The sequence below is a fragment of the Abramis brama genome (assembly GCF_963993115.1).
Source record: "Abramis brama genome assembly, chromosome: 15".
In the NCBI taxonomy this organism is placed as follows: domain Eukaryota; kingdom Metazoa; phylum Chordata; class Actinopteri; order Cypriniformes; family Leuciscidae; genus Abramis; species Abramis brama.
In genome coordinates this window covers 5492054-5517533 of record NC_139977.1, presented here as the reverse complement: position 1 = coordinate 5517533, position 25480 = coordinate 5492054, and the positions used below count along the sequence as shown (strand labels likewise).

The following is a 25480-nucleotide window of genomic DNA, read 5'->3' as shown; positions in this document are numbered from 1 at the left end:
AACGGCTTGTTCTGAGACACTGCTTATGATTTATGGGGATTTATAAAAAAGCACTGGGTGGATTTTGATCATTATAGGGTGGTTGTGTACACACACTGCCAACACACATTTATGTTCAAACGCCATGTAAAAGTGAATTTTGCATAATTAACTTGAAATTAACTTAATAATAAACTATGCAAAAAGCATTTAGAACGTCTCCAGCATGTTTTATAGTTACCCAAAAATGAAACATAGTTCACCTCTCACGCACGTTATCAAGTCCGTCAAAAACTTGGCTGTCAGTTGGAATATTAGAAAATTATTAAAAACTTAGACATCGATATAACACACTCATGGGTATCAATCAGTTCACTGAATACTTCATCCACATCATTTGAATATCATGACATTGATGACTGTCAAAAAATAACGTGCATAATTCACGGTAATATTTACGAGAAGCAAAGGTCCAGTGAGTTCAGCATTTCCTTGAAACCCAATGTTTTATCATCGCTTTCCGAGAAGAGGGAGAAAATGGTGGCCTGAGCAGCCTCAACTGTCCTCAACCGTCTGTCAGAGACGATAACGTGCATAATACATAACGCACGTCAGTATCAATTTATTCTTCACATGCTGAAATTGAATAGGAATGATCTGGGAACTGAGTGAAATACTTCACACTGCATGCTAAAGAGAATAAACGCCAATCCAATTGACAAATTTCGCCAGGTTAGTGAACATCCTTCAACGAGTTGATTTTTAATGCATGCATTCTGATTCTGACATTCCTGATTTTAATATTTTCAATCATTTTCTAATCTAGACTGAGCTTTTCTTCAGAATTGTGGCAATAGATGAACTGTTAAATGAGTGATCTTGAGATGAGTCCCAGTAGTCGTATAATTTGACTCTCATATGCTAATGTAATATATAATATAAACTTGACAGGTGATTTCTTTTTATAAAATGTAGTTTCATGCCGACCATGTCAGACCCTGCGTCTCAATGTCCATACTATCCACCCTAAACAGAATGTGAGATTAAAATAAGTGTGTCCCAAAGCATGTGTCCAAAAAGTGTGGATCCGTTCTCACTCTAAATGCTAATATTGCCCACAACCCACTGCACAGCCCTCCCCCAGGAGGAACTACAAACTGTTAAAAAACTACAAAACATGGCGGATATGCGCAACCGATGGTGAGAAGTTCAACAGAGGTTCAAATATTGATTTAGGGCCGAGACGAAACGTCACAGCGGCGCGACGAAGGACGTCCCAATTCAAAGGCTGCATCCTTGGAAGGTCGCATTTGAAGGCCAATTGCGTCACCGCGGCTCGATGAAGGCTGTCCCAATTCAATTCTGCATCCTCCGAAGGCCGTGTTCGAAGGACGGTTGCGTCATCGCGCCGCGACGAAGGCTACCCTGATTCAAAAGCGACGCCAAATGCGCCCTTCGTTTCCCCGTGAAAAGAAGGATACATAAATGGACACTTAGCGGCCTATCCTACCCCATAAGTCATTGTGCGCCGTTGACGACAGGCCGGCGGCCGAGACTAGAGATCGGTGGTGGACAGCAAATTCACATTTAAATGTAAGTAGCCTATTATGTTTTCATTTACTCAAATAGCTAGCGAAACCACAGTTAAAGTTTATTATAAACTTCATCTTAACTCCTTCGTCATCATTGCATGGCTTCATTTGTCAGGTAGTTTTAGGCAAAACTTGTGGTAATAAAGTTATTAGTTTAACGACCTATTTGTAATATTTGCACTTGTCTATCTCACTTGTGTATTATAAGAAATATCACTCACCCTAAAGCCTAAAACAACCAACCACCAAATTTGGTTTTTAATGTTGGTCTAAATTGGTCTTGATGTGTCATATTTTGCAGTGTTAACAATGCAAGATTGCACCCCTGTGTTAAGTACCCTTTTCTGCTTTTTTAGAACAATTCAGGGAAAAATGGGTCTGGGGTATGTAACTCCCATACAGGCACAAAATAATATATATTATATTATTTTGTGCCTGTATGGGAGTTACATTCCCCATACCCATTTTTATATGGGTATATAATTTTATATATATAAGAAAATTAATACACACATCTTTGCTGAAATGTATTGTGCTGTTGTATTGTGCTGTTGTTGTTAACAAGCCATGGTTAATTTACTCTGCCTTAGGATTGCAAGTGTCCTGGGACAGGAGAGGGTGTGAGTGGGAAACCCACTGCTGAAACTTGGCCCTGGTTTGTCCTCATGGATGAGGTGTTGGGACAGAGGCATTGCACCAACCCCCTGTCCGCATTGCCTCAATCCCCGAGGACAGACCAGGGCCGAGTTCAGCAGTGGGTGCCCAAGAAGAGGAGGAGGCAGGACCAGCACCAGCACCAGCACCAGCACCAGCACCAGCACCCGCACCCGCAACAGCATCAGCACCAGCACCACGAAGAAGGCGAGACAGAGAGGATGAGTTTTTGGACTTGATTAGAGAAGACATGGGACTACAGAGGCGAGGAGAGCACTGGAGAGTAGGGAGAGGATGGACAGGCTGTTTTCTCTTCTTGAAAGAATTATTGAGAAATATATATTCTTGTTTAACTTTTTTTTCACCTATATTTTTTAAAAGGAAAAAAAAATCTGTACATTTATTTATTTTTATGCAACTTTAAATGTGTAAATAAAAGAGAATTCATTGCTCTGGACATTGTTTATTTTTGTAATGATAGTCATAATTTCTACATGAAACAAATTCTTCTATACCTTTTTTCCCCCCAACTATTTGCAACATACGTTAAACATATCAAATTCAACAACATTTAAATTTACAGTACATAAAATAAGAAAAATGATTTAGACTTTTATTCAGCTGAGTGGGAGACCCTGGTGTGCTGGTGGACCGGGATGGGCTCCACAATAGAGACCCTGGTAAGGCCTCCTGCTGGTGGGACATCATCTGGGATGGTCTCCAGAGTGTTTGACTGCATATTTTCACTATCCACTAAGTTGTCTACCAACAGGTTTGCAGGGCTGACTCATGGAATAAATATTGAGATACTTTATTACACTAAAGTACTTTTAATAACGTTATCGTTAATGTTATCCGTGTTATATTCCATCTGCAATAACAATGTGGACTTTTATAATGATCCGTTTGGCCATTAACTTTTAAATGCATCATTATGCATTAATATGAGGAGAGTCTCCGCATGAAAGACTGCAGATCAACGTGCTTCTGCATTTCACTCTGATACGGTAGGAAATGAAATTAAATGAAATGTGGAGGATTTTAACTGTGACAAGATGATTGACAGGCCAGTTTACTGTGACAGGATGCGACAGAGAGCAACCGTTAAAGATGCAATTGTATGACGTGATAGTATGTCCCAAAGCTTGTCTACTCTTTGCAACACACTCAAAAGTATCTACTTTTTCTTCACAAAAAAAAGGAAAAAAAAGTACATACTTTTAGGGCGTAGTACAAGTAGGCGAACTGAGACGCAGAAATATTCACTCCTGGTATTATATTAATTTGATATCACAATTTCAGTTTGTCAAAGGCAAAAGGACATCCTTATCTTATGGCCATGCTGAATGGACATTTTGCCTTGATCATGAGTTTTTGTCAAATTAAATTTTACCTAATTGATTATCTTGAACTTACTGTTTAAAATAATCTGTAAAAACAAAAAAACATACAGTATCAAATTTATACAATTAAGTAAACTAAATCCATCCACTCTTGGGCACTGCACACATTACTTTTTTCTAAAGTCTCACTTACTACCAGGTACTTCTGTTCATCAAGATCCACCACCTCTCTACACAAGTTGCTTGTTTGTCCAGGTTCATAAATATGGAACAAACTCCCAATCATTTCCAGAGTGAATGACTAATGGCTGACACCTCCTCTGATGCTGAATAAATAAATGTTTTGGATATTTTGAGCCGAACACTCCAATTATTTCTCATTTACTAGAATACAAGCAAATGGCTTTCACCACAGAAACATCTGAAGTGGGAACAGTGGATATAACATAGCTCAGACATAAAAATGTATGCATCTTATTTGATAACTATACATCCACTTACATATTTTGTATATACACAATCAAACACAGATATGAACAACATGTAAAACAGATATAATACCTTAGTTAAGAATTTTTATATCTTTTATACAGTATGCTACTTTTAGTCAAGGGTATACGCAGTCTGCGCCCGAAGTGAGGGCATCAGAGCAGAAATGGAGGGGATGAAATGGTTTGGTCTGAATACACTGCAAATGCCCTTTTTTCCATGAAATATGAAAAAAAATGCATATGTATCATATGTAAGCAGATGCATATGTGAAATAACGCAATCATCAACATTAAACGACATATAAATCAAAACTGCCTGAATGAAAGTTACTGAATGAAACGTCGACCAGGACGAGCTACAGGACTTGTGAAGCTTTAGGGGTGTTGATGGACTCGATCTTCTCCATTTATGTTTTGATCATTGTTCTGAATCTTATCTGGATGAAGTATTTGACAAAAACGTGATTTTCTCAGCTTTTTGCACAAAATGTTTTTTTTTTTTTTTTTTTTTTTTTTTTATGAAACACCCAGATTCAAGTGTTGATAAAGAAAAAGAAAAAAAAAACAATGCATGAAGCTAGAATATAAAGTTTTTTTGTTTTGTTTTTTAAGAGCAGGGGCTCTGTTCTTTCTTTTGATTTATTGTATGTACAGATATTCATACAACAAAATATTCTGGGGGCCATGAAACTTGTGAATATTATCAAAATCGTTGGCACTGGCTGGCAAGTTTTTTCAAAAACGCTGACGAGGAAAGAGTTAATTACTTGTGTTCATTTATTTTTCTGTTTCACTGTTAAATTGCCATACCACAAAACTATATTATATGTTAAAATGCTTTGAATCATTGATCTATAAAATCATGGTCAGCGTCCACCTGTCAATATTAAAACTCATTAATTTCCTGCGTAGACCTAGACGTTGTCTTGCCTTCTTATGTATGTTACACGTTATCCTGAAATGTGAATTTACAACTACAGACTAGGAAAAACAAACCAAAAAACCAGGGGACAGAACTGAGTACACCGGCGATACAACCATCCCAGGACAAGACTCAAAAAATAACACAGGAAACACTGGGGTTTAAATACACAACAGGTGAATGGCAAACAAGACACACCTGTAAACTAATCAACAAGAAAACTACAAACTGACTATGAAAAGGAGACCAGACAGGAAGTAACTTACAAGTCCACGGGTATCATATAACAATAGCCCAGTTGTTCTGAACACTCTTTTAAAACAATGCCCTTTAGAGCATCTGGACCGGTTATTTAGTTTCAGATGGTATCAAGTGGTCAGTGTTTCATTATTCAAATCACCTGCAATATTATCAGATTGTGAATATTTTTTAAACTATGTGGGTCATCATCATCATACAGTTGAACCGGTTTCCGTCATCTGCCATCATTGTGTTTATGGTCTCTAGCATTACCGGTTTTTAATTTCTTCTCAACTTCCTCTTTAACATCTTACATCAGGGGTCATCAACATTATTCAGGACAAGGACCCTTTAGGTGATAGAGACACAGAGCAGGAACCCCTGATTCAAAATGTGTCACATAGAGACACATATTAAGCATATAGCCTTTGATATTAATAGAAACAAACCATATTATGATAGTAGGTGTGTCGCAATATACCAGTATTGACGATAATCGTGATATGGAAAGCATGAAATATCGACATTGTGTTAATTTAGAGTGTGACAATATACCAGTATTGGCGATAACCACAATGTTTAAAATGAATAGGACTCTTATGATAACGTGACACGTAAATACTGATAGCTCATGCTACCGCTAACCCGCACGTTGAGGTCACTTCAGTGGTTTGGGAAAAGCACGTAAAAGTCTTGACAGAAAGCGATGCAGTTCCAGGAATGCACTAATATTTTGTTGGTAGTACCAGTTTGCAACAATTATTAGTTAACACTAAGTTGTCAACACTTCGGAAAAACATTAATTCGTCGTTACACTACATCCTTATGCATCGCTTTCTGCCAGGACTTTTACGTGCTTTTCCCTAATCACGGAAGTGACGTCGACGTCTGGGTTAGCGGTAGCATTAGCCGTCAGGCAAGTGTTATTTAAATAAACTCCTGATGTACTTACAAGCTTTCCAATGCCTCGTTTTATGAGTACAGAACCTATTTGTACTACTGTACAAGTTTGGTACCATTCTGGGCATTATTAGTGGGGTAATTTACGAGATACATCCTTGGATCCATTAGCGCCTGCACTAAGCCATCCGCTGATATCTCTAAATAAGCTCTAACTTTAATAATGTTCGACCAAGGGAAAAAAGGCGTCTGGGGGGTGTTTGGCTCGAGGTCATGGTGCAAAGGACCCTAGGTTGATTTTACTCCGAACCATCCCTTTAAAGCATAATAAAAACACCACATAGACATATACTGTAAACAACATTAAAAGCTTGATTTTCACCACAGGGGGACTTGTGATTTGTGATCAAACATTAATTGGCAGACTTCTGGTTGAAGACGCTTGCTTTAGATCTTTGTTAATCCAGGGTTTGTTGTTTGGAAAAATCAAAACTTTTTTTGTTTGAACCACCGCCTTCACACAGAAATTATAACAAGTAATCGTTATCGTGCCATTCAATAATTCATGATTACTGCAACAATTACAATAATTAAAAAATAGATCCCAGCCAATATTCTCAAAACAGTCTCTTATAGGTCTTCAACTGAGTCTTTGGTCCATATACCTGAACCTGCTGGTTTATAGCATCCGTCTATATTTTAAACGGAGATGGATGACGTTGTAATCCAAACATCCTAATGAAGAATGTAACCTTGGTACACAGGCACCAGGATTCTGGGATCCTGTAGATTTGGTTCAATAAGACTCCCTTGTTCCTGGCCTTGTCCTGCTGCCTCTGCAACTGCAACAATCGCCTACAAACACAGCCAGGCCACTTTCCACTCCATATGTGTGAGCAGCCCATCTGTCACAATTTCCTCAGGGGTTCTGAGATTCTCAGTTTCATCTACTCTTGCTGCATAACAGCGGTTCCCACAAAGCAGTGATGCCAGTCAATAAATAAATCAATGCATCCCTGAGCTTGAGATGTCGGAGGACTCATTTTCCCCAGAGTAACTCTGTTATGAGATGTGAACCAAGGCTAACCACAGAGAGCATTAAAAAAGAAATCCAGATTTTTGTTGTATTAGATAAATAATACCTTAGACATCTGCTTTCAAAATTACCTCATCTCCAGCAGAGACATTTTGAGAAAAAAAAAACAGTTGTGGGATTAGTCATCTTAAGCTTCATCTGTTCCTAAGCGTTTGCTACAGACACACAGCGGTGAAACAGGGTGAGGAGAGGCTTGGGAAAATCACAGTGACGCATTAGATGTCAAGGGAACAGAAAAGACTACGGTGTTTATTCAATATCTGTGAAGAGTCAATGCCAGTCTGTTTCCTCGGACGTAAATACGGCCTCGCTCGGTTCACTGCCTGTGGCAGCAGCTCAAGGAATCATAGGCACGTAAAAATGTTGATGCCTGATGCCAATGTTGTCCAGCAGTTAGACAGCATAAGATATTTTATTTTGGAAATTTCAAGACAGAATTGCATGTCCTTTCCAGAGAAGGCAATCCCAGAATGTAGGGCAAAAATTCAATCCAAGATGATAAGGCCAGGCAAGTTTATTTATATAGCACATTTCATACACTATGGTAATTCAAAGTGCTTTACACAGAAAGGAATGAAAATAATCACGAAATAAAAGCTAGGGAAATTAAAACCGTAATAAAAGGAATTAAAAGACTAATGTCAGTTACAAATAAACACAATTTAATTCTGAGAAGCATCAATAAAACTGATCTGTGTACCGTAATTAAATATTGATTATTGTAAGCAATATTTTCATGTGCAATATTTGTTTTTTTGCTTTATTACAGTATCGTGCCAATAGCTTAGAGGCATGCTAACAACAAACTCTATTGGTATTGAGTTAAGGTTTCGGTTTATGTAGAATGTCTGTAATCCATGAGGTAACGTTGGTGTCATACAGACAATTCACACAGAACATGTTTTGTCATGCCATTGCGCTACTTTATAACATTATCCTTATAACATTATCCTATGTAAACATACTTTATGGATGGAAATGTGTTTTTGACCAATGCGATGCATCCTGCATGAACGCCATGTTTTTAGGACGCCATGTGAAGTTAAAATAAGTTTTGATGTAGCGCACCTCATCCCTTTCAAAATAGTGGACCAATCAGAGGCAAGGGGGTGTGTTTACCCATTAATTACTGATTATTTTAATAGTTGCAAAACATTCTCATGATTAAGTCATTATTATATATTGATAATTTTCGAATAAAGGTCAGCACTATTTGACATTAAATGGAAAGTTCATATTATGCGATTAATTGATAATCGGCCATATTTCCCCATTTTAGAAAACAGCATCTGCAAAATCCACTATCGGTCGTCCTCTGGTGTTTCCTGCAGAAACTTAGCCTGGAAATCCAGACCCAAATCTGAAAGATTAATGGTCTGGCATCAACTAATGAAAATCAGCCAGTTCGAGGGGCGGCAAGCATGCATTTGAAAATCTCACTGCACGCAACTGGATAACACTACGACCAATCACAACAAGCCCCATACCCTTAGCTACCAGCAGAGCTAACTGATAGATTAGACTCTTACAGTATCCGGTCGGCAAAACAGCAAAAGCGCCCTTCTTGCAAAGGAACGATTCGAGCGCCGTCTTCTGTTCCTCTTTTAGATAAAAAGCCAAGTCTAACTCATTCATTGTAGCAGCCAAAGCCGTTTCAAACAACTGGTGTTCATCCATAGCCATCTTGCAATGTTTACTAATGACTTCGACATCACAGCGTTGTCGTCATCTGTTTAGCTCGCCTCTGGCCCGCCTATATCAGATAACCCGATGTGATTGGTGCAGCTCGGATACAAGGGCATATTTAATGAGCATCATTACTTGATGCCAGAGTAAACTTGCCAAGCAAATTCAATTTGTGCTCTCACGAGAACTCTGGATTTCCAGGGTAGCAGAAACTGTGTGTTTCAGCATTTTCTTTAAGATGCAATAAATCCAACGCATATAAAAAAAAAAAGGCTTTGGGCTGCTAATTTTTCAATCTGAATATGGCCTAATTACCATGAACATTCCATATTCATAATAAATGTTTTGAATCAGCCAAAACCAACCAACTATTAACAAAGAAATGCTGTTCGGTAGTGTGGCTCTCAACACAAATAGAAATCCCTTTCCATTTCATAAAAAGTGAGAAGGAGAAGTGACACGCATGAAAGAATTCTCCTCAGGGATAGGACAGACATGTCAAGTTCAGCTCCAATTACTGTCTTAATATGAGTCAATTAGGATGGGTGTGTTTGGAGATACCCGAACTGAACAAAAGAACAATCTAAAAGACAAAACTATTCATCGGAGAATCCTTCAAAATGTTTAAGCCCAAAAGAAAAGAGAGCTGCTAAAAACATGTAACCCAGAGCCTTCTGAACTCGTCTTTTATCGCAGAGTTCTAAAGACATTTCACGTTTTAACAGCTCAAAGAAACAAGAAAATGCATTGTATAGGACAAACATCTCATAGTATTTGTTCTTTCACAGTATTAACATTTGGCTACCTGCTCTCTTTTTTTTAATCAGAGTTATATTAAAAAATATCCTGGCTCTTCCAAGCTTTATAAATGGAGTGAATAGTAAGATTTTGAAGCCAAAAAAGTGCATCCATCCATCATAAAAGTAATCCATATGGCTCCAGGGTTTAATAAAGGCCTTCTGAAGTGAAGCCATTTGTTTTTGTAAGAAAAATATCCATATTTACAACTTCATAAACTATAATCACTGGCTTCCAGTAATGTCCGTGCACGAGTCTATTTCCGGCGGAAGAGTGACTTCAAAATCTCAGGTACCATTCACTCCCATTATAAAGCTGGGAAGAGCCAGGATATATATTTTTTTTAATATAACTCTGATTGTGTTTGGCTGAAAGACGAAAGTCATATACACCTATGATGGCTTGAGGGAGATCATTTAAATTTTTGGGTGAACTAACCCTTTAAGATATTAATTAAGCATGTTTAATGCAATAATTGTTAACACATTTACCCAATATGATATTATTATAATTTTTGCTTTCTGATTGGAAATCGTGAGATTACATTTTTTTGACAGCCCTATTTCTTTTACAGCAAGACAAAAAATAAATAAAAAATGGTACACAAAACTGATGGTTTGGTGCGTATCTTGGTTTTGAAGTCACAGTTCGATATGTTTTTGATAGAGCAGAGGGGAAAACACAACAGAGGGGAAAACATTTTTTTCTTTCTTTTTAATAACAATAAAAAGCAAATTAATTAGTAAAAAATATTTTAGCTTAAAGGGTTAGTTCACCCAAAAATGAAAATTCTGTCAGTAATTACTCACCCTCATGTTGTTCCAACCGCGTAAGACCTTCGTTCATCTTCGGAACACAAATTAAGATATTTTTGATGAAATCTGAGTGCTGGATCACTTCTCCATAGGCTGCTAGGTGACCGAAACTTGCTGGCCCAGAAAAGTTATTAAAGAGATCGTTAATATAGTCCAAGTGACTACAGTGGCTCAATCTTAAGTAGATCAAGCGACGAAAATACTTTTTTTGCGCAAAAACAAACAAAAATAACGACTTTATTCCACTATTCATTTCCTTCTCTCTGGGCCTCTAGTTGGTTCACGTAGTGTTTTTGCGCTGCGCGTCTGTGTTAAACGTCACCACGTAGGCTCACAAATGGCCGACGCTGGTCATGTGTGTGATGCGTGGTGACGTGTAACACAGACGCGCTGCGCAAAAACACTACGAGGCCCAGAGAGAAGGAAATGAATAGTGGAATAAAGTCGTTATTTTTGTTTGTTTTTGCGCACAAAAAGTATTCTCGTCGCTTGATATACTTAAGATTAAGCCACTGTAGTCACTTGGACTATATTAACGATCTCTTTAATAACTTTTCTGGGCCAGCAAGTTTCGGTCACCTAGCAGCCTATGGAGAAGTGATCCAGCACTCAGATTTCATCAAAAATATCTTAATTTGTGTTCCGAAGATGAACGAAGGTCTTACGCGGTTGGAACAACATGAGGGTGAGTAATTACTGACAGAATTTTCATTTTTGGGTGAACTAACCCTTTAATAGTATCACAATTAATATGTTTCCACATTGTATAAATGGATCTTCACACATTAAAAAATAAACTGGCTGCCTTTTTATTTTAGGGAAAATGTTATCATTTAGAAGAAGCTTTTATCCAAATAAGGAGAGCAATAGAAGCAGTCAAACCAACAATAGATCAGCAATATGCAAGTACTGTGACCAGTCCCAGTTAGTAGCACAATCATAATATTTTGGGTGCCCTGTGTATCAAAAAGAAAAAAAAAAATGCTCTAGTCTAGACTTTTTATTTCTCTCAAATGAAAAGTTGCACCTGTCAGTAATCCTGCAGTGTTAATCTGACTTCCTCTCAAATGTACAGTATTCAACTAGCGGTGTGCAAACCGCTTCTCAGATCCACCGCAGGGCTAGAAGGCTTCTGTGGGGGGTAATCAACAATACAGCAGAATAACAAGCCTGCCTCTCCAGGGCCGTGTCTCTCACACCAGTGAGCCTGTGGGCATTCTGGCCATTAGCCCTGCTAACAGACCGAGACAGAGAGAGAGAGAGAGAGAGAGAGAGAGAGAGAGAGAGAGAGAGAGAGAGAGAGAGAGAGAGAGAGAGAGAGAGAGAGAGAGAGAGAGGGAGAGCAGGGCAGGAGGGAGAACTGCTCCATGAAACTAATTGCTCCCCATGCACCCCATAGGTGCACAGGTAAGAGACTTCTGCTCAAGAGAGGCAACAGTGTCGTAGAATAACCTCAACTCATTTTGCTGTGTAGTCAGATACAGTGAAATGCGTGTTTTGCCACTTTGCAGGGAATTTTTTTTTTTTACCAGCATTGGCAAATTTTTCTTGTCCTGTAAAGTTGTATCAAAACGGGAAAAAACTAAAGCTCTCAAAATGTATGATGTCATATGGCTTGAAAGAATATGTCATACTGAAACACAATGAACCTTCCAGGAAAGTAGCTTACATGAATAGTGTTTTAATGCTTCTATATTTCATAGCAAAATCAAATTACTCAAAATACTTTTGCAATAAAAATGCTATTTTTGGACCTTGTTTTTTTTTTTCTCTTCCCAGCATTCCGATTGTTATTATATTATTTAATTATTTTCAATGTTTTACTGTAATACAATGATTTTATTTACATCAGTATAAAGACATTGGATAAACATGATGTGTCAATACTTTGCAACTACTTTAAATTATATACTAATACTATTTGTGAATGAATGTTTTGAAAAAAATAACATCTTAAAAGAACAATAATTTTGTTAAAATGTTTTACCACTAATTTCTTTTGATTTGAAAGTGAAATACCGGTATGACGTGTCCTTGACTGTTAAGAAAGACAGAATCACTGCACCTTTTTAGGTGCGTAGATCCATAAAAATACCAATGCTTTCAAATAGAAAAAAGATCCGCACTTGCTTTTCTTCCTTTATAAATTATTGAAAAATTATATATTTTTTTAAACGATTATGCAAGGTTTATAAGTAATAATGCATCAAATGCATTAAAATGCATCTTTTATCTGGGTATAGCCTGAATTCCATCAGGAAACTACATATAGGAAATGTGTGACTCGAGAGAAAGAGATTTGCATTGTGGATTAGACACAATACAGATTCATTTCTATTGGGCCGGGAACCTGGCCACCCTTAAAGGGATAGTTCACTTTGAAATAAAATTTTGGTATGTTTCAGCTTGATTGATGGCCTAAGACACAAAATGAGCGGTTTGTGTGAGAAAACAAACAGTATTTATATCGTTATATAACGACGTACACGCACGAGAGATCACTTCCGGCGCTTTCCGGCGCTTGCGCAGACTAAGCCAGAACGCACGCACATGTCACACACCAGGAAGCGCGCGCGCCCTCAGATCACTTGGACGTGGTTGTGTACAAGAGGTAAAAACGATATAAATACTGTTCGTTTTTTTTTTCTCACACAAACCGCTCATTTTGTGTCTTAGGCCATCAATGTGTACTTACGATGGGGAATTGTTTAATTTGGACTTCTCTGTGCATGCTCTTTGAGATAGTGACCATAGACCTGCATTATATGACTGACAGACAAGAACGGTTTGACCTAAAAATATCAAAATTGAAACTACTGCGGAAACAAAGACACCTACATCTTGGATGCCCTTGAGGTAAGCTAAAACATACCAAAATTTAATTTCAAAGTGAACTATCCCTTTAACCTCACCCCTGACACCAGGCACTTATGGGCCAAGAAACACATTTTTCCTACAGCTCATATGCACAATACACTGATGACTGTCAAAAATCAGGGGCAGGATACACAAAAATCTCTTTTTAAAGCTGCAGTAAGCGATTTCTGAGAAACGCTGTTGATGTTTGAAATCACCAAAACAAACACGTTCCTACTCGAAAGGACCACACCCCTATCTTGATAGCTCCGCCCCCAACTTCACAAATTGCTCTCACAAGAAAATCCATCAGCATGCCAATAAATATGGTTAATGAAATCAGGACAGAAAATCTAGGTGTATCAAATATTTTTGTGGTGTAGACATGAGCTCATAGCGTGATAAAAGAAAAGCCTTCAAACATGTGATCTTCCACGATGTTGAGATATTAGGCCGAGCGTGTAAACGTGCTAGCTGTCTACGTCTATAAGTGGGTGATATTTCTATCTACAAAGCTAGACAAAAGAGATGAATGTGATTGTCTAGCGGCGGTGGAAGGTGAGATTAATCAGGGTTCAAACAAAAAGCCATCTGGTGTCATAAATCATCTCTGTCGCTGTGAACAGAGAACAGGACGTCCCGCTGCAGATCAAATACACTGTCGCATTTAACGTGACAAATGACTCCAGGCAATTGCCTAAGCTTTTCATTCACCTCTAATGACGTCTCTGACTTCACAGAATACGACAACTGCAACTGAGATACAAAAGTGTGATGTAATACTGACCGTTTTATGACAGTGAATTATGGGCAAAGTGAAAAAAGCTTGCAATTTTGTTAGGAAAGTACAGTACACTGCAAAATGATTTTTCGAAGTTGTAAATAGAGATATGGAGTATGTTTAATAAGCTTTTCTCCTTCAAAAAACTCTCTTTTAATTGAATGTGTCACTTGATGTTTCTTTAATCAATACAGATTTTGATCTACAAGAAGTCTTAAACGGATAGTTCACCTAGAAATGAAAATTCTGTCATCACTTCCTCACCCTCATGTTGTTCCAAACCTGCATGACGTTCATTCTTCTGCATAACACACAATAAAACATTTGAAGAATCTTTCAGTTGCTTTCAGCAGCTTGAAACGTTTTGACCCGACTGACTATACGGACAAAAACAGCTGAAAGATTTTTTAAATGTCTTCTTTTGTGTTCCTCAGAAGAAAGAAAATAGGAACGAAATGAAGGTGAGTAAATGATGACAGAATCTCAACTATATGTAACATTGTACATATTTCTGGTTGGTAGTGGAGAGAACATGTAAAAACTGGGGCTGAGTGTTTTCCAGCTTGTCTTTGGAGAATATAATCACCATCACTCAACACGATCAATCGCTCTGACAGTGACCGCCCCCCTACATCACCCGGGGTCACCGCTTGACAACATATGCTTTTGCCCAAGCAAACGATTTGTCAAATCCAATGAATGGCCATCATCTGTAGGGGGATGCTAGGAGCAATTCAGCATAGCATGGTCTCCTGACTTCAGGGTGAGAGACAATCGTCTCTGTTTCCTGGCACTCCCACATGATTGGGTACTTTATTTTGTCATCGAGCGAACGCCCAGTGACAATTTACTGCATGACTAGGGAGAATGTATTGGCAGCGTTATACAAAAATGGATTGTGTGCCCTCAAATGCATCTCTGTGCATGGCGGTCTCCTTTCTGTCAATGACAGCATGAGTTACGTTACCCCAACAAAGGCATTTCAGCTTGAACGCTTGCAGACTTTCAAATAAAGATTTGTCCTTTAAAGGGACAGAATACATTTGCTCAAAGCTCTTCAAGGGAAGCATTGATTTCAATAAATGTTCCAATAAACATCACCTTTTACACATGTGTGCTACATTAATATGGTAATCAACAGGCCTCACACTAACCAAACGTAATACAAAATATCATGGTATTACTGTTGACTTCTTTAAAAAATTAAAATATCATATGAATATGGCAATCCAATGGCCCCACACTAGGGGTGTGACAATATATCATGTCACAATTTATCACAATACAAAAATGCAACAATATGTATTGTGGATAGTGACAATATATATTGTGTATAGTTCACCCAAAATAAAAATTACTGTGAGAAAAAAAAATCAGTTTTCAGAGTTTTAGTGTCAGTACTACATTAAACTACTACTATATAATGTTGAATATAATGTATAATGCTGCAATCTGGGAATATTTGTGGGTCCTGATAATGCCAAATATCTTATGTTACCAGTAAAATGTGGCCTACATTATTTTAAATAAATCTAGTCAGTGAAAGAGTGCAAGCATATTCATCTAAAATAATGATGTACTTTCAGCTTCAGAGTCATGAATATTTTTATGCTGGTGTCACCACTGTCCCATACATTGCATGTATATATTTAAGAAAAATGTGTTATTTATTTATATAAAATAGCCTTTATATATTTATATGAAAATATTTCTTAAATATATACATGCATGTGTGTGTATTTATATATACAAAATAACTATACACAGTTCACACACATATATTATTTATAGACAAACTTTTATTTTAGATGCGATTTATCGCGATTAATCGTTTCATAGCTCTAATTTGCACTTAGTGTTATTTGTTTTTGTTTTTTTGCATGTCACCATGGTACATGATAACATTTTGGTTATGTACCATGGCATTCTTTTAAGTACCTTGAAAACATGGAATACCATGTAAATAAATACGGTAATCAATTGGCCAAATTGGTCAAACAGTAACAAAATGTCCACTGACTTTTGGACATATACCACAGTAATAGCATTGCATTATTTGAAGTTTCTTGGAGTGCCATGCAAATATCATGATTATGAATATGCCAATCAACTGGCCTCACACTAACAAAAAGTAACAAAACATGCCATTGTATTACATATTTTGGTTATGTGCCATGGCAGTACACTGGTATCCTTTAAAGTAACTTGGAAATACAGTGAATGGCTCACACAAGAACACAGCTGTTGTTAAAACTGCAAAAAAAGATGATATACAGCTTTGATTAAAATGTGTAGTCTGTCCACAGTACACAGTGGAAACTGCACAATTTAAAATACGCCATCTCTATTTCTGGTCTCATAACTTAACTGTGCATTTAAAGTGCTTTTCTTTTCTCTCTCTGTCTGACTAGCTACCTCTGGTGTAGCAGTCCTTTTTTACCATCTTTTTTATTTCTTGTTCTCATTTTCTCTCCAGAGATGTTAAAATGGTAGACTAAACAGGAGCCGAAGGGCCTAGGCAGAGCAGTGTGGGTGTGAGTGGTCCTTCAAGCGAGCACGTCTCCTTCATTCTTATTCTGTTGCTTATTCTCTCCCAGAGATGCCGAGGCTGACGGGGCAGCATTTCAGCTCAATGTCCTCTATTTCTCTCTCTCTGTCTCTCGCTCTCATCCCGTCCCTCATGTCTACTGTCGGCTTGACATCCATTCAGCTATGGGATGTGTGTCTGAACTGAGGATTGTGCAGCTACGTCTAAGGATTAGCTGGGTATCTATTTTGCACTGCGCATTAGAATTTGTGCGTCTTTGTGTGCGCAGACGCTCTCCATTAGGAAGTGTTATTCTTTTCCTGGCAGATTATTAATTGGTTTGCAGCACTGCCTGGAGAATCTGCAGGGGTGTATTCCTGGATTGACAAGTTATCTCTTGTGTACAGATGACAATGTTTTTAAAACGATTGCTTTTCACACGGATCCGCAAAAATGATTAAAAGCGGTGTATTCTACTGCCAGGCCAGTAGTTGGCGAAGTGACTTTGTAAAGAAAAATTATGCGTCTATAGACAACACGTAATATGCACACGCATGACTACACCATTTTACATTTACATTTATGCATTTGGAAGACGCTTTTATCCAAAGTGACTTACATTGCATTTCAAGGTACACATTTACATTCTTATCAGTTCTTGCTTTCTCTGGGAATCGAACCCATGACCTTGGCATTGCAAGCGCCAACGCTCTACTGTTTGAGCTACAGTTTTCACAAATTCACGTGTTTGTACTTTACATGGAGACGATAACAGTATCGTTTTCAAAAACTTGCACTCTGAAACCCATTTTCAAAAGTTTGCGTTTTCAGGCCCCCAGAAAGCCGTTGTAGTGTAAATGAACGGCTAAAACGCATAAAAAGTTTTCAGATTTAATTGAAAACGGTGTTGTGTAAACGCCCCCTCAAAATACGTGTGTGTGCTATTGTCTGTTACATCAGTCCTTTACAAGCTTATTGAGTTCAATTCATCAGCGGACATTATTCTGAAGAAAGAATAGCATCATTTTTAACCTGATCTGAATGCAAAAACATTCGGTCTCTGAAACAACAATTCTGATTTTGCAATCAATGCTACACAGACAGGGAAAAATAATATTAAGTAGACAGATTTTTACTGGTTCATTTTTTTTTTTTTTTTTTGTTATGCAAAAGTCTCCGTCCTGATAACTACAGTGTTTTGGGTGGTTGCCAATACATTGCAACATGCTAAAAACACACAGAACACCTTAGCAACCACATAGCAAGTCGGTTGTTAGGAGCCTAAGTGGTTGCTAGTGGGCTGCCTATTGGTCCAAGTCAAAAGAGCCCAAAAAAGTCTTTAAAAAGACTCCCTCTTTCAATGTAATGAATAGCATTGGTACAATGTATTCAATGTAATTGTATTTTCAGCAGTTTTATCATCCAACATATCAAAATCAAAAAGTGTTAAATTAAATACATCGGACTAGGGATTACCGGTACATTTAGTACTTAGCAAGCACTAGTAACAATTATCACGACCTATTTCCCCATGATTCAATCAAATCCTAATGGATAAAATAAAGTCCGTCCTGCACTATTTCCCACCGAATACTCTTTTTCACAATGTAACACTGATATAATGTAAAACTAACAGTGCAACAAATCCAACATAAGTAATGTTTGTTTGTTTTTTTAACAACATAAAAATACATAGTAATGTGTTGGGAAATCAAAGCCAAAATCACCCTTTTCCCCACACTTCATCTGCCAAACCTCCCACCCAAATTAACCAAGAACAAACAGAAATCACAAGACCAACTCCCTGCTTAATTAAGTTGTCTTAATAGTAAAAAAAAAGTTTAACATGATATGTTAATATGTTCCACTTGGCTGCATACGACACCAAGAGACCACAATTCTCTTTTGTTTTGAACATTTAATGAGGGGGAACATTCCTTCTTTACTTGCTAGTGGAGCGACGGCAGGGAATATGATAAAAATCCAACTGGGAGTCTACGCAGCAGAGATCCCCCTGCTGTTAGCTTTCTGTCCTCGCAATGACTCGCTCTAGACAACAACCTCCATAAGAGTTTCCTACAACAAGCTCATACAAGAAAGCTCCGGGATTTTTCCTTCAGTACCTCAAAAAATAGCGAGCGAGGATCTCAGACAAGAACATCTTGATTGTGTCTGTGGAAACATTCTGTATACGGTATGTCAAAGTAAATGTTTTCATAGTGCATTGTGATTCCAAGACTGCTGACAGTTTCATTCAGTGTTTTTTTAACAAAGGAAGTCAGTCTTTGTACCAATGTTTGCTGTCGTCTTTATCTGCCTCTCCAACGACCTTCACTGCTACAATAAAACATTCCTCCACACTCTCCAGTTCTGCATTAAGTTCACACTGCCGACGACTCTCTTTCACCCAACAGCCTCTTAAAGTGCTTCTGGGATTCAATCCAAACAGTTGAAGCAAAGAGTGTTGGAACAAAGACTGCAATTCTTTACAGCATTAAAGGGATATTTCAATGTCATTAATTACGTAAGACCTTCGTTCATCTTTGGAAAACAAATTAAGATATTTTTAATGAAACCTGAGCGATTTCTATCCCTTCATTGACAGCTACACAACTACCACTTTGACGCTTCAAAAAGTGATAAAGAGATCGTAAAACTAATCCATATGAATTGAGCGGTTTAGTCCAAATTTTCTGAAGAGACTCAATCACTTTATGACAAACATATTGAATGTAGGGTTTTTACACACATATAACATTGATCTAGCCCGACTACGTCAGACTTCGTACTTCCGCTCAATTTCATTTTGCTTCTGTACTCAGTCTGAGACAGCGTAATAGCTTTCCGTTTTCCTCCGGCCTGAAAACAGCCGGCCAATCAACAAACAGAGGGCGGGCTGAGAGCCGTGACGTAGACGCTGATAGTACCGTGGATGCGTAGATTTACTTCACATAATCTGCAAAAGTCGTTCACAGCCATGTTCACTCTGGTATTTCGCTCGATGGTTTTGTTTTCGCATCATACATGTGTTTACAGTGGAAGTTAGATGCGGCTGAGCATGCGCATAACACAACGTTATGTGATTGGCTTACGGGTAACCAATGATTTTAAACTTCAGACAAGCGAGAAAGAAAACGCTTTTCAATTATGCCATGCCAGAAACGACATGATGGTGAGTAATTAATGACAGAATTTTCGTTTTTTAGGGTAACTATCCCTTTAATGACACTTGAAAGAATCGATCTTTAGAACATTAACCATGTTCTACTGAGGGAATATTCTGAACATGCTAACCCTGGACACAGCCCCGCTGGAAAAACATTTTTACTTAGACCAGCATGAATTCCAATGCTGGTTTTGTACTGGATTCACAGGTTCATCAGCATGGTCTTACTGGTGAATCTGGTTTTCAAATGAATCCAAGTGTACAGCACCCAGAACACTTGCTGACCAGCCATGATGCTTTCTTTTTTTCAGCAAATGAGTGGGAAAAAAAAGCAAAAAAAGCCACCTAAGCCAATTTTAACTGACAGAGAACTGACAGAGCATATAACTGTACACTGCTTGGTCAATGTTTTTTTGTCTATGCATTAATGAAAAAGAAGTTCAGCTGTACCTTCAGCCTTTCAGAAACTCCATCAGTCACACTGATAGTGAACTCCTCCACCTTCGGCACCTTCAGCTTGGCCTTGTTCTTCTGTTCCGTCTGATACTCAGTTCGTGTTTTCACCACCACCTGCGAAGAGAGGGTGTAACCATCAAAACCACTTAATGCAAACAGAAAATTCCCTTGAGATCGAAGTTTGAAAACTGTACCACGAAGCCAGTGCCTTCCTATCAATAATGACCATAATCATGTTAGGCCTCCCTCATGATAAAACTACATGCTGGTTCTTAAATCGCTCCTAATCTCTGATCCTACAGACAACTCTGAGATAGCAATGACTTCCAATAACGCAGTCGCAATTGGCCTTTCCAAAATCAAAGCCTATTCCCACAACAGCACTCAATCGTGAGTCAGACTGGGTAGATCACATTGCATCCCAGATGACAAAAAAAAAAAAAAAAAAAAAACCCTGCTTAAAATCCCTTCAGACCATTCAAACTGAAACACAAAAAAAAATAAAAAAATTTTTTTATCTGATTTTAAACCACATATGTGACCCTGGATCACAAAACCAGTCACAAGTCGCACGGGTATATTTGTGGCAATAGCAAAAAATACATTGTATGGGTCAAAATTATCGATTTTTCTTTTATGCCAAAATCATTAGGATATTAAGTAAAGATCATGTTCCTTGAAGATATTTTGTAAATTTCCTACTGTAAATATATAAAACATTTATTTTTGTAAGTGAATGCAGCACAGTCGCAAACATAAATGCACAACTTTAAAGGATTTTCTCAATGTTTCGATTTTTTTTGCACCCTCAGATTCCAGATTATCAGATAGTTGTATCTCGACCAAATAGTGTCCTATCCTAACAAACCATACATCAATGGGAAGCTTATTTATTCAGCTTTCATATGATGTATACATCTCAATTTCAAAAAAATTACCAATTTTGTGGTCCAGGGTCACATATGGTTGGAATATGTGTCCTAACTGGGTTGGATTTCAAGTGTTAAAATCTCAAGCGGATTTTACTTGGATGTGCATATTTTTTAACTGCAGTTCAGTGAATTCCTCATTCTGTCTTACAATTTAAATTCCCACTAATGAATGGAGGCAACCCTGTCTGATGTGAGATGACAGATGGAGGAATAACACGTCTCAGAGCTGACCTCCGTTCCTGCCACCTTACTTTCTAGAAACCCTGAAGTTGATGAAGTCTAATGTCCACTGGATGAAGCTCAACCACTTGTCATGAACTCTGCAATTACTGCTTATCTGTCTCCTTCCCAAACCCTCTGACATTTCATTTTCCCCCTGAATAACCATCTTGTCTGCTTCCATTTCTCTCTCCTTCTCCTGATCTATGTGAGGCATTCTGTTATCGCTAGGGTTGTTATTCGGTTTTTGCACTTCCCCAGAATGCAACCTCTGCCTCCAGGCAAGGTTGCGCATTGTCTTTTTAGCTGCTGATTCAAGCCATCGATAGTGTCAACACCAGGGACTACTGCGGATCCGAATGGATTGATCCTCTCCAACATGGGTGCTGTACTGGTATGTTGATATGACAACCTTGAATGAAAAATGCTTTGAATAATGATGAGATGCTGATGGCATGCAGCTTGTGATTTATGCATGCAAATATCAGATGATGAATTTGGTGGTCAGATTATAATGGAATGGTTTCGAGATTCTGGATAACAAGAAGACATCCTGACCAAATGTTTCCATACATAAGTCCCCTTGGGAAACAATTTTAAAAGCTGAAAAAATTAAGAAAAGAAAGAAAACAAGCATCTGCAGTGGTCCCACAACTAAATGCGCGGTTTACCTTATACTCGAAACATCCTAACTTAAATATCGGAAAATTAAATCCATATTTTTTGTTCCTCGTTTATGGTGCCCAATAACTGAGAAAAACTCACCATTGTATTCATTTAATGAATCTACACACCTCATTACAGTAAATAAATGTAATTCTTCAAAGAGTGTGTTCTTAACTTGGCTCATTTAAAATAAATAATGCTAAGACATCTTTCAAATAATTTGCAGTCATTACTGCCTGATTGCTATCTGCAGACCTCTAGAGAAAGATAATGATTTCCCGCAGGGCTGATCCTTGTCCTGCTTTAAGACTTTAATGTCAGCATGAAAAATTAATGATTTTTACATTGTACAAGTTTATGTGACAGAATTGCATCAAGTGCATACAATACAGCAACTTCTCTGCTTACAATGCTTATAATTTGCTTTCAACCTTCTGAACAAATTATTCCATGCTTTCTTCCCATTTTTTCCAATCGATTAATCTTACTCTCTCAGAGGTATTATTTTGGTCATTTAAGGACCATTTTGGCTCCATATAATATATATATATATATATATATATATATATATATACAGGAGACTATGGTTATTGGTTAATGATCTTCTTTTAGGAAAAAATATTATTGGGTGTTGATAAAATGCTTTGAAAAATCTAAGCACCATTATTCTGTTAAAATACCCCTCTCATTCCTCTTATTTATTGGAAAATTTCGTAATTGCAATCTCAATTTTGTTAATTACTTATGAACTATATTGAAATATGATAATTGTCCTACAAAGATCTTTCAGCAACCTTTAGAAATATGGTGGTCTAGAAAAAAAAAAAAATATATATATATATTTTTTCATCTAGTAATTAATTTCAGTGCATTACATTCACAACTGTAGCTAAAAATGAAGCTGCAAATATAACAAATTTATTTACAAGAGAAAAATTAATTTTGCATGACATTTTTGTCCACAGTAATGATCTAGTATACATAAATACACAATTTTCTGCCTGTTTACTAATGCATAGTCTCTCTGAAAGCCACTAGCTTCCACAAGGAGAAACGGAAAGGCTCACCAGGTGGCCATAGACATGTTAGTAATCCAACACATCCTCTTCACCTCTAAGCCGGCATTAAACAGAGCCTCCATATGACAGCCGAGATAAAATATGAAATGGTTTTTTCTCTTTGTCATGCGGGCCAATAAACCACCCAAAGGGGTTGGGGGTTGGCATGGGGTGCGATCCTTAAAATATAACAGTCTGTGCTTTTGTGACTGGCTTGTGCACAGGTTTTGGGCAGAGTGACAGGACCCTTCATTTAGCAGGTGCAAAGAATGATCGCGCCATCCTCAGCAGAATCCCAAATGAGGGCCGAAGCACCACTCACAGAAAGTGTCACATCTCGAGCCCTGATGCACACTGGTTGGCAACACAACCAGAAAAGCAGAGGATTGTACCGGCATGTTTGGAGAAAAAGCTTTTAATATTGAGTAGAAACACACACACACACACACACAATCAGGATTTTAAATTATAAAATTGTGTTGTACATACTCAAAAGATAAAATTAAACAACAGCGTAATAATAATTAAAAAAAAAAATCAGCACACTGGGTTAATACATCATTATTTGTTCTTGGCACTAATGCCAGGATATATTTTTATGACCTGATGAAAGGCAAGGTCTGATGACCTATAATATATAATACCTAAAAAAAGAAAGAAAATGTCCTTACCTTGTCTGGGGCTTGGTACTGAAGATTAGTAACATCCAAGGGCGTGATGAGGGGGACGTTTTGAAAGCCGTCCTCAACACTAACAGCTTTCGCTCCTTTGTCTTGTAGATTACTCCCCAGTTTAACCATCTTTAAAGGATTATTGCACTTTTCACCAGCCTATAAACGCAGAGGATTTTGAAAACACTTGTGAAATACCAATTTAGAATGGCACAGCCTTGGCTCTAAATCATATATCGACCACCTTTAATAATAAAACAAAAAATCTATACACCTCTGGCACATCAATAAACCGCGCAGAGCTTCAGCACACGTTATATATCAAAGCGTTTGGTAAACACCTCACGCATGTCTGTCTGATGGCAGCCCGCTCGCCAACGCTTTAAAACACACAAACATCGCGCTTGTAAAGAGAAGTAAAGGGTTGTGCATTGATCTTTAAGATTAAAAGGGAAAACACAGCACAGTTTAACTATATTGTCTAAAATCCAGGTGCCGAAACATCAGCCACAGCGCAAATAAAGCCTCCGCGCCCCTTTTATGGCTGGTTTACCAGTCACAACAATTTATCTCGCACCCAAACACACACGCGCTCGATGAAAAGATGTTTTATAAACGCGTACTCACCGAAAGCGGTCGACTTTCACGCTTTTTACGGGCTCAAAGACAGTTCAAATACGGGTCGTTGATGAGGGCAGGTGGAGCGTCGAGATGGAGATGCTGTGTGTGAGTGAGTGTGTGTATGTGTGAGTGAGTGTGTGTGTGGCGCTGATGCGAGAGATGCAGATACTGACGGCCTCGCGCAGCATCCAAACCCTCGCTTACACTCAAGCCACTAGGGGGGATCTAAAAGAAACCCTACATTTGTCTTGCCCGACCCTTAGAAACCCTGAAGCTCATTGCCTACACACTTTAGCTGACTTGTTTGCCATCTAGTGAAAAACTGAGAGAAGTGCATGAAGCATTTTCATTTAGGGTTCAAGTAGGCTAATACATTTTGTTTGTCAAAAAGCAGTAAGGCCGAGGACACAAACGGTCTTTATAATAATAACTAAATAGGCTAAAACTTAGTTAGTTCACTCAAAAATGAAATTCTGTAACTTTCTCAGCCTCATGTCGTTCGCATTCGTTCATCTTCAGAACACAAATGAAGATGTTTTTGATGAAATCTGAGAGATTTCTGTCCCTCCGTCGACAGCTACGCAACTACCACTTTGATGCTTCAAAAAGTTCAGAGATCGTAAAACGAATCTAAATTGAACGGTTTAGTCCAAATTTCCTGAAGAGACGCTTTATAAGATAAACAGACTGAACTTAGGCTTATAAACATTGATCAGCGAACATAAACAGAAGCTCAACCGAATTTGACACGCGAGAACAAACCTCTTGCTGAAGCTCAAACCTGCTGCGTAACACGAGAATGAACCTCATTAGTTCTCGCACATCAAGCAAACATGATTGAGCTTGTTTACCACAATTGAAGTGTGTTAAAGTGTTCAAAGCCTAAATTAAATTTTATAAAGCGATTGAGTCTCTTCAGAACATTTGGAATAAACCGCTCAATTCATGGATTAGTTTTACGATCTCTTTATGAACTTTTTTGAAGCATCAAAGTAGCTGTCAATGGAGGAA

The 25480-nt window shown here is 37.9% G+C and overlaps 1 protein-coding gene across 1 annotated transcript in view; it reads right to left on the bottom strand.

The window, feature by feature from the left end:
• nsg2 (neuronal vesicle trafficking associated 2) overlaps positions 1 to 24615 on the bottom strand; it is a 41162-nt gene extending 16547 nt beyond the window's left edge. The window contains exons 1-3 of the mRNA XM_084136272.1: positions 24476 to 24615; positions 23849 to 24007; positions 20297 to 20416 (exon numbers count right to left, since the gene is read on the bottom strand). Of these exons, the coding sequence (XP_083992398.1) occupies positions 20297 to 20416; positions 23849 to 23977 (249 nt within the window). The 5' untranslated portion in view covers positions 23978 to 24007; positions 24476 to 24615. The remainder of the gene's footprint in view (positions 1 to 20296; positions 20417 to 23848; positions 24008 to 24475) is intronic.
• Between the last annotated feature and the right edge of the window lie 865 nt (positions 24616 to 25480).